We start from the raw sequence: 10,582 nt of genomic DNA on the forward strand, positions 1-10,582 counted from the left end.
GCGTGACCTATATTGTTCAATAGTTTCAATGGCCTGAACTACCTCATTACGTTCCAAAGGCCACCCGAGCACTATCTTGAGCCCATTTTTGAGCCTTTCTCTCTTTTTCTCTTGAGCCATTTCCGGGCTGATTCTTTCCCTCAAGTCTTTGAGTGTGGAACAGCACTGAGACACTTCATTGAACAGAGCTCGAGTGTTTATGAGATAGTCGACAGAGTTGGAGTCCTCGAGAAGGCTGTGAAGCGGTTGCAGAACTTCGTGCAAGCCGTCGATTTGCCGTCGAAATTGGAGGATTTCTTGCTTCTCGCCTTTCACTTTGTTAATGTACTGTCCACATATTTCGGATATGGTCCTTGCGAGTTGGATGACCGCAATAACACTCGCCGCAAACTCCATGTCGCGAACAGTGAACCGACTGCGATGCTTATCCCAAGAATTTCCTGACTCAGACCATATGCCAACTGCACGAACTCAGCGAAACACAGAGAAAGAAAAAATCAAGCTTCCTCGTGAATAGCTGTGAGAAGAGGTGCAGGCAGCGATAAGAAGTTATTGCGGACATCATAAGCTCGGAATGGCTGTCAGGCTGGTGCATAACTACCTAGAGGTAGCGCTGATAGCACTTGCAGATTGCAGAATCAACGACACGATCATTGCCATGCATTCTTGCGTGGCGCATCCGGAGCCAATGAGCATCCTCACACATACAGCCTAGCACAGCCCCTGCTGGTGAATCAAGTATAAGCAACTCGTCAATTTCGTCTGTTCATTTCATCGAGAAAACGAGCATCCATCAAGCCATGCCCCTAGATGATCCCCATGAACATGGCTGGGCGGTGCCAGTCAATACCATAATTTTGGAAAGAGTTGGAGGACATGTGTCCAGAGGGATAGCAAGGAGGTTATTGGCACAGCACGACCAATTAAGATTGTAGACAGAAACACCAAAGAAAACAGAAGATCTGATTCCTGTTCCTCCCTCAAGAATGAATCTATATACGAGACGAAATCAATACTTTGGATAACACACTTGTAGAATGGCGAGGAGCAGTGAAGCCACTGGGCGAAGAGGTGAACAAGACCAATCAGAAGACACACTAAATCCGGATATTCAGCCGCACCCTCAGTCACTCCACATGCGTAACTCGGCTCTAGGAACCGAGCCCTACGACCGACATCCCTCTAACAAACTTATGAGAGCTTCTTCGAGGAGCAATGTAGGGTCTTGTGGGACAGCGTAGAACTAGCCCTCACAAAGAGAAGAGCAAGTAGCAAAAGCATGTCAAATATGATAGGTCCAGCTTCCCAACGTCGCCAATTTCGGCTCTTGCATCCACGGGAGGTACTACCTCCAACATCAGCCGAACAACTGGAACCGCATTGTACCGGATCCCGCTTGTGCCGTCGACTTCCAGTAGCAGGACGATCACAGGGCCCTCCTAGAGAGAAGCTTACGGCAGCTCTTGATCTTGTACCGCCAAATGAATGAGATCTTTGGAGATGCGATTGATGATATTGCCGAGCAGACTTGAGGTAAAAATGGATAACAATGGGCGTCTTCATGCCACTCTCTTCTTTATCTGAGACGCTGTACAGAAGTTGATAGAACATCTACATGGTGTCATTGTCCGCGGCAGATAGTAGCTGTCCGTAATATTCCCCAATGTCCGACGGTTGCGGAGCACAGAACAGTGTCCAGATCTTGCTGTTCGTGTGATTCTACTCTCATGCTTGTCATATTCACAAATGAACTGGATTATAGCTTTTGTTATTTTTGAAACGCTGTCCACAGGGCTTTGTCTGCTTCGAACCTATCTTCTCTCCAGTGAATGAGCATCCACCACATCACCTCTGAGGCAATGGTTTTACTATAAGGAACAAGCATCATGGCTCAGCAGGTATATGCCGCAATTTCAACGTTCATCGAATTCTAACGACTCCTCCTCCTTCCATTGGCTAGTCCTGAGAAAAAAAAAAATATCGAGCTGGCCCGCGAGAATTTAATGGGCCTTGCCATAGATGTGTCTGGTGAAGCAAAGGATTCCAATAGGAAGAATACGACATCGGCTAAGGGGCGAGGAGAATTTTAAATAGTCTAGTACGGCACGACCTCCCGCCAGCAGGCACAGCTTCGGCTTGTCAACCCTGGGAATCACTTATGAACCAAGACAGAAGAGTTCCTGTTGCAAGATCATCATTGCTTTGCTGTACTTAATGTCGGAATCGAAATGGAGTGGTAATATTTTAGTAATATGGTCTTGACGTAATGAACTTCAGGAGTGTCGACGCTCCCTAAGGAAAATATCGAGAACTTACTTTCTGGAGTTTAACCGACGACACAAGAAGCAGCTCCTCTTCTCATAGAGATTCAGGTGAATCATTTACCTCGTCAAAGCAAAATGCACCAAGAAACGTCCGCAGCACCTGATGCAAACAGCCATAAGGACGAAGGCTTTCTGGACTTGGGACCGGAAGTCGAACGATATCCATACCAAGGGATACAGCAGTTCTGGAGCATCTGGGAGGAGATGGCGTTGAAACGGCGACAAAATGGGGCACGGGACGAGCAAGATAGTGAATGGGTTCTCTTCACAGGTGTAGAGGAAGGAACGTTTGCGCGCGACTTCCTCAATTCTCACGATGAAATCCCTTCCGAAAGCTGGCGTTCATTTGATAGAAAACAGCATTTGTTGCTCGCCCAGATGGTGGTACCAGAAGAACACGAAGTTGCCGGTTCACATTTCACCTGGCATCTGATGACGGCCCTCGAGCCGATGGGGATGCGCACCAAGTTGTTATCCGGTTCAAAAGCCTGTCGCTTCGGAAATGAGGGGGCGAGGAGACCGGATGAGCAGTATCGCCCTATCAAAGTACCTAGGGGATGGACGAAGGACTGGCCGACCGTGGTGCTGGAGGTGGCCGTGTCGGAGACGCCCAGAAAACTGATGGGTGATGTCAAATATTGGCTTCGACAGGCCGATGGGGCGGTACAGGCAGTCCTCACAATGCGTGCAAACCGACGCAACTCAAGTATCACCATCGAGAAGTGGACAAGAGGCCACGATAAAGAACCCAGCCGAGAGCAATTCGTCTCCATCTCCAAAGACAACGACAACGTCGTCGTAGATGGAGTCCCCTTGATTATCGAATTCGAACGGCTCTTTCTTCGCACACCGGACAGTCCTAGAGAAAAAGATATCAAACTTGACAGCGATAAGCTCGTGGACATTGCCAAAGCGATTTGGAAGAGCCAGGGATTTGAGGTTGAGGCTGATGAGTGAGAATTAGGTACACAGAGTATACTGGACGCAGCATTACTCGAAGTATTGTCCACGTTTGGATGATTCCCTAAGCAATATCACAACTGAAGCTCTATTCGTTGTCAGCTCGATGGGATGGGTGTGTTCCTCCTTTTAACATCCTCTACGTAGTACAGGGAAACCCTGGAAGTTAAATAGAAACACACATATATATATATATACCCATCCATTCATCGAGCCGACACCGTATTAGGGCTTCTGTTTGGATCAACAGTAACGAAATCGACGATGTCAATACTCCACATTTCCCCCCAATCCATCGTTGATCATGGATCACGTGATAGGCACGGCTGTTTTCGAACTCGAGGTCTTTGGGCCCCGGGGCAAGCTGGTGAGCGGGTGATGCTGGGGCCTGGGGGAGAGAAGACGGAGTCGGAAAAGGGACGTTAGACCAAAGGGGGCGAGTATTTTGCTGTATGTACCATTTAGCCGTAGCTACAATCCGGTGTTATTGCTCATCTATAGTATCTAAGATTCGTTAGGGAGTATGATGGACGAGAATGTACAGCAACCCTGCCACCCGTCCCTCCATGTGCTAGAGTAACCTACATCATCACATCCGTCTCATCCTCCAGTTTCCGCCGAGCCCCTACGACCGTCGGGCTATGCTCTTCCGCGTCATGCTCGCGCGGGATATCCAGATCGTGGTCGGCCGTGCTATCTGCGCCGGCTGTTGCGAGGATTCCAGACACGATCCTCTTGGAGGCTTCCTTAGCTGTTTATTGTCAACGGGATGCGCTAACAATTTTGAAAGGGAGAGGCTCACCTGGCGTTTTGAGCAATCGACTCTGCGGAATATGAAATTGCATGGTCTTTGGCGGACTGGCGTCGAAAATATCATCATCGTCGTCATCATCGTCGAGTCCATACCCGTATCCGCTGCCACGAGGTTTGACCGGCGTGAGCACGCTGATGCCAGGCTTCGGCGTGGCGCGCGCCGCGCTGCTGAGGATGTGTTTGTTCTGACGAGGTGTCTTCTTTTGGCTGACGCCGCGGATGGGCGAGTCGAAGATTTCTTCATGCAGTTTGGGGACTTCCGGCTCGGGGCTGGAGGGCGGGGAGTCGTACAAGCCGTGTGCGGTGATACGTCGGCCGGGATCCCCGGCAGGTGTGGTAGTGCTGACTTTGAATTTGGGTCGATACTGACCGCCCTTTGACAGCGGAGTTGCCTGAACGCGGTATGTTTTGTCGAGAACGCGATGCAGGACTGGTTCGGTTTGCTTGCGATTGGTGGCAGTGGTAGTTGGAGGAGGACCAAGGGGAGATGACATTGGGTCGTCGTCATGAGGTTTGCGACCTGGCGTGACAGGGATAGGGCTCTCCAGGCTAGAAGTTCCAACGTCCTGGTCCCTGCCTTCTTCCGGTCGCGGCATCTTGTATGCCCCTGGTGAAGGTATGGAGGATATTGTCTGGTCCTCAGCGGTTGATACGGCTGGTGGCCGGGGCGTGCTATGGGACGGTGAGATAGTCAACGATGAGATGTCCAGGCCATCGCCGTCATTCTGATCCACCTGCACGTGCTCTTCCGACTCGCTCAGCGAGGTGTGCGTGGTGTTCTCCGTGGCATCCTCTGTCACCGTTTCCCCCTCCTCCTGCTGCTGCGTTGCGCTCTCAGGCTGTTCTTCGTACCCGGACAGCGACACATTGGCGCTGGCCTCGAAGAATTGTTTCCAAAACTGCATCCGTTAGTGCATAGCCCCTCCACTCCGACCAGGAAGACTGTTGCCCACCTTGGCTCCCTCCCATACTTGCTTTGAGTGCTCAGCATACTGCTCAACAATGGGGAGAATGCTCGTCGTGACAATCCGATGGGCGCGGGCAAAGTTGCTGTCGATCTCTGTCGGTCATCCTATTAGCAGGGTTGATTGACGCTCCATTGTCCCGCCAAACTCACCCTGCAGCGTTAATGTGATCGATTGCTCGAGCTTGTCGAGCTCCTCAGTCAGAGTAAGAGTCCTCTGTGTAGGTCCCGCCATTTCAGTTGGCCTGTGGAATCACGCTGGTAGAATTGCTCGTCCGGATCAAAGGACGCGTACAAGACAATGTTTGTCGTCGCCGTCAACACTGCCCAAGTAGGCCAGCAATTAGGGCTATTGATAAGGGCTTAAAAGTCACGTGGTGGCGCTGCGGGGTTTGTCCGATAAGCCAGCGCTATGGGATTGATAGGGTTTGAGCCTATCAGATGAATAAGCGCTACCATTACTGTTCCAGGGCGTCAATGACGACAGGCAGCAGCCGCAGCAAAGGCAGATATCACCCCTGCATTCGCGGCCGGGCCTCGTCCTCATCCGTGTTAATTAAACTACTGCTAGAGCAAGCCGTTGCACAATGCCTATGCCGTTGGTAAAAGGTACCGTCCAATACAATCATGTGATCCATGCAGTCCCGATCAATGGCCATCTCATAGCCGTCCGAGAATCTACCAAGGCTGACAAGTTTGTAGGACTCGTAATCACCGTCTCCGTCCTCGTGGTAGTCGGTGTTGCCGTCTATGAAAGCCCGCAGTTTAAAAGATGGATCGAGCAGCGCAAACGCCGCAGGGCGGCATATCAGCAGCCGCAAGACATCTCCATGACTGAAGATCTGAGCGAAGCTGCCGAGGAGCGCCGCCGGAGAGCCCGGGAGGAGATTCTACAGCGCAGGACACTTCTAGAAGCACGACGCCGTACCCAGTCTTCTTCTTCCTCGGGCACAGGGCCTGCCCGTTCGTTCGACTCGCTGGTTGACAAGGAAGGCCGGCTATGGGCGGGTCTGGAGGTGACAGAAACGTCCGCCCATTCGACAGGCCTAGAGACGCAGGCACACGACGCGGCACAATCGGTGCAGAGGAGACAGCCGGCTCGAGACGACGGCCATGAAGGGACCACAGGCGAGGGTCTAACGGAACGCCGGCTCAGAGAGCAACAGGGAGAACTCCTCAATCGGATGGGCCGCGGTGGTCAGCCTCTGCACATTGCACTGCCGTCAGATTCGTCACATCATCCATCCGAGTCGCTAGTGGATTTGACGCCGACGTCTGAATTCCCCGACACGGATCCCTTAGCCGCATCGACTCACTCCATTCGCTCTGCTGCTACATCAGGAGAGGGCTACCACCGCGTCTCGGCCGTGGCCACACCGGATTCCGAGCGCCGGTCGCTCGCGAACGGTTCAGATGCGGCCGAGCATGCCGACGTGCGGTCGAATCCCTTTGATGACAACGAATCCATTCATACCCCGGCATCGGTTACGGGCAGCCTCAGCCATATCTCACGGGAGATGGAACAAGCATCGGAGGGTACGCTCAGTGATTGGGACCGTCCCTCTGCGGGCGCCCTCACGCCGACGAGCTGGTCCGAGGTGAACAGCGCCGTGAGCAACGAGGACTGGCATGGACAGGGGCATCATCAATAGTCTTTCCGGATCCCATCCTACGGTATGTGAGGTATGGGCAAGCTAGACGCAGCCGCTGAGAGGAAATGTACTACTCTCTACTTATCGATCAAGCGTTGTATCTGGTTGGAGTTTGGGTTTGGTTGGGAGTCCGTTCAGGTCCTATATTGACATTATCTGGTTCGATCTGTAAGGGTACTGGTTCAAGGATCCATCTTCATTAGAAATCAACATGCAGCAAATTCATATCGAGATGGTAGAATCTGATCAAGCCCTAACATGGCTCGGACTCTACGGGTCCTTGGTACATCATGATCAATTCTGATACGCTGAGATAACGGAGAACTGGCAGCGGTTCCTTGTTAGTGACCTCTGTTCTGCCGAGTCTGTCATGTCTAAGGATATGGCCATAAACAAGAGACACATGCCACCGTTCCCTGATTCCCGCACGAGAAGTGGGAGACCGGCTGCTTGTTACCTCTGGAAGGAAACAAGCTACGAGCACTCGTCTTAGTCCAAGGTCAATAATATAGTAACGGGTGAGAGACGGTCTGCAGCCACAAGCGAGGAGGATCCCAGTTCCCAGAAAGTCACGTGGCCTAAGTTGCGTGTGTCCTCCCCCTCCTTCTCCCTCTCCCTCTTATTCTTTCTCCTGCACCCAACCTAACGTTTTGAACGGAGACTTCACGTGGAATGACAGGATATCGAAAGCGATGTCTTAAAATAGGGTTAGAAGGCCCTGCTGATCAAGAAGAGCTCCCAGTGAACAGGCACAGATCCGGGAAGAACCAAACTATGCGAATTGTTGTGCAGACGAGGACCCATTGGGGAAGTATTGAGATTGACCAATTGGTGAAATACAGGAAGTAGCCTATTGGCGAAATTCATAAACGAATCAAAACGATTTGTCATTCTGAGGCGTTCGATTGTCATGGAGCTGGTTCGCCCATCTCTTTCCATTGCCGTGTAGCAACGTGTGGTCACGGCTTTGAACGCCTCTGCAGGACAACCGCCTGGATTAATATAGGAAATTTCGCCAATTGGTTATTTCCAGCATTTCACAAATTGGTCAATTTCAATACTTCCCCAATGGGTCCTCGTCGACAGGACAATTCGCATACTTTGGTTCTTCCCCGAACTCTTCGCTGGAGTACTTTTGATCAGCAAGGCCGTCAGCTTTAGAAATGCCTGTAGAAATATCAGCGACGTGCTGGCGATTGATGGAATCAACGACGACAGAGCGGCCGTTGAGGAGTTTGTCAAGAGGGCTTCAGGTGCAGCCAGCTGGCTCTTTACTGTTGATAACGCCGACAATCCTGGCCACCTCGACGGCAGCACCAATCTTGCCTGCCATCTCCCGTTCAGCCGGCATGGCTCCCTTCTGTTCACGTCACGGAATCCTGGGCTTGAATTGCAACTTGATGTTCCAACGATTAATGCTTTCACGGTCGAAGGCGTGAGTGAGAATGACAGCCTCAAGTTCTTGAGGTTGCATCGAACAATGTCAAATCTGGTCGGCGAGATCGTGGTTTAATACTTGCAGTTGATTATGCCATTTCTCCGTATTCCACCCATCTGACATTTTAGTGAGGAATGCCATGATCCTGATGGGAGGATAGAGAATCGCCCGGGCTTAATATGCGAACCTTGCGAGCCATCTTAGTCGAATTGAGGTCCCATTTTCAGAGTCGTTTGAAGCACAAAGGGTCAATCTGTCTATGGATTGCCCTCTACGCAGCGGCGCTTTAACGTGAGGAAATGTGGATGAGAAATAGTATTGGAGACAGGAGTGGGCCATCGTAGGTATTGAGATCAAAGTTGGCTCGACATGGTCCCCGAAAAACTTGAGAACAGCTGTTCGAAAACATTCCGCTATGATTATGATGCATTCGAGCATGCCGAGCTCCGGCAATATGCCCACGTGTGCCAGCAGACTCGCGGATGTCTGTCTTTCATTGCAGGGCGACCAGTCGCAATGGAAATATCTTTTCCACGGTGGTGTCTCCTCTGCTGCTTCGCACCCCGCCAGAAGCATACGTACGCGGACTCTGCGATTGTTAGCAATAATCGTCAAAAAATGTTCTGGCCCTTGATGGCATGTTGAGTAGAGAACGGTGCTATGAAACACCGCTGAGGTAGGAACCATATGAACTCCCTTTCAAGATCCTTCCCACGAGCAGCTCCTCCAACCTGCTGCATAACATGGCAAAAGCTGGCTGACAACCTGGATATTTGGATTGACATTCGAACATCGAGCACGCAATCAATCACTCAACCAGCCTCTGCCACATTATGCAGCGGGCTGGACGAGCTGCTCGTGGGAAGGACCTGAAGGGGAGTTCTCTGGTTATAGAAACTCAGCGTTGATGCTTTCCGGCCACATTCACGCCAGCATCGGCTCTGGCAATAAGAAGTAGAGAACTGATATCGCCATCAAAAGCAGTGATTGGGGAGGAAAGGTCGCTGCCTAAAGTTGTTCTAGAATGTGATATCACCAAGAGGCGCCAGTCAACATATTGCAGGCTGGCAAGACCCATCAAGTTTCGAATTGTGCCGCAGGGTATCGTTCTCCTTGCATGTCGGATAAGATCTGCTGGTGGTCGTTGTATGAACCTTTCATAGGTTATGTCTGTCTTCACAGAACTGAGGCAGTGTATTATTTCTTGACTGATTTAATGTCTGGGGTGAGGGATGGCACACGTCACGTTGTGGAGTTTAGGTCTCAGGCCGGATGCGAAAGCTCTTCCGCTCCCGAATACGACGCTCGGGACCTGTCCGTACGTTCACCGACATTTGCTTCGCCACAGCGGGTCAGCGTTCAGCACCAGCGTTGAACACAGTGTCATGAAAAATTTTTGAAGAATTTTGATCACTTCAGAAGCTTCCCAGATTGTGTGTATAAGAGGGAAGGGGACATTCATTACCTAAGAGCTTGACTTGGAGAGAACCAGTTGGAGCCGGGACGGGCCGTGAGGGGTCGATCGCTGACTAAGTGCCACGTGACTTAAACGGAGTATACGGATTATACGGAGTAGCTCAGAAGCTAATCCAATTATAGCTTAGCGTATGATATGACTTAGGTATCACCTGACTTGTGCTGCGCTTGACCTCACAGAAAGGGTAATTCTACAAGGCAGAATGTTGTAAAAACAGGTGTTCCGCACTAGTATAAACTAGGAGTGTCATACAACAGAGCCAATGGAATGGTCGCAGGTGCTCTCTGTCTGTCTGTATGTGTTGTATTATTCTTGTGCTGAGTAGTGAGGAAACTTGATCTTATATACATGAGCCACACAAGTGAATATCCGAATCCTTAACCGAGCAAATTCTTCTTTCGGCCCACACATATTTCTCGTGAAGCTGATTCATGTATCGTGACATTTTGTGACCAGACTTGAGTATCACGTGATGGCATCTTGACACTAGACGAGTACCAGCTGCCCAGATCCACAACACAGAAAATCGGGACGGCCGTTTAGTGGTCGCAATTGGGTTTACAAAGTACTCCGTATACGCTGTCAATCTCGAAATCAACATGTTCTGTATCCAAACTTGGACTAATTGTTCCGGCTAGCGCGCCGAGCACTTGGCGTCTTTGCTGTGCTTGGCGCGTCGCTTCGTCGAGCTGGCTGCCCATTCCAGCGAAGTGGAGGAGCAGAGGCGGGATTGGCCCGTGGTGAAAGAGAAAAAACAGTGGCCGCGAAACCTTTTGGAGTACCTACAGTTCGAACGGACCCCTGCTCACTGTATGTTGGTATGTGGAGATGATGATGATGAAAGCCCATTCCGGGTTTCCATCTTGGCACTGCTTGCGCCAATCACGGCTTCATCATCACCAGCCAAGTTGGTCGAGCCAAAGAGGAAGATTGCGGAAAACGAGGTGTGATTCT

General features: G+C 50.9%; 3 protein-coding genes across 3 annotated transcripts; 2 read left to right on the forward strand and 1 right to left on the reverse strand.

Moving 5' to 3' along the window:
• Nucleotides 1-2,399: 2,399 nt before the first annotated feature.
• On the forward strand, nt 2,400-3,281 carry VTN49DRAFT_838 (uncharacterized protein; the record flags this gene model as incomplete). The annotated part of the gene is made up of 1 exon (XM_069416503.1): nt 2,400-3,281. The coding sequence occupies one exon, from the start codon at nt 2,400-2,402 to the stop codon at nt 3,279-3,281; it is 882 nt and encodes a 293-aa protein (XP_069272624.1).
• A 584-nt stretch (nt 3,282-3,865) lies between these two features.
• On the reverse strand, nt 3,866-5,296 carry VTN49DRAFT_839 (uncharacterized protein; the record flags this gene model as incomplete). The annotated part of the gene is made up of 4 exons (XM_069416504.1): nt 3,866-4,035; nt 4,087-4,996; nt 5,051-5,157; nt 5,215-5,296. 4 exons carry the CDS (start codon nt 5,294-5,296, stop codon nt 3,866-3,868), a joined length of 1,269 nt encoding a protein of 422 aa, XP_069272625.1.
• Nucleotides 5,297-5,648: 352 nt separating this feature from the next.
• VTN49DRAFT_840 (uncharacterized protein) lies at nt 5,649-6,713 on the forward strand (the record flags this gene model as incomplete). Its single annotated transcript, XM_069416506.1, has 2 exons — nt 5,649-5,670; nt 5,764-6,713. The coding sequence occupies 2 exons, from the start codon at nt 5,649-5,651 to the stop codon at nt 6,711-6,713; spliced, it is 972 nt and encodes a 323-aa protein (XP_069272626.1).
• Nucleotides 6,714-10,582: the final 3,869 nt, after the last annotated feature.

The sequence above is a fragment of the Thermomyces lanuginosus genome, assembly GCF_041956635.1.
Source record: "Thermomyces lanuginosus strain ATCC 200065 unplaced genomic scaffold VTN49scaffold_2, whole genome shotgun sequence".
In the NCBI taxonomy this organism is placed as follows: Eukaryota; Fungi; Ascomycota; class Eurotiomycetes; order Eurotiales; family Trichocomaceae; genus Thermomyces; species Thermomyces lanuginosus.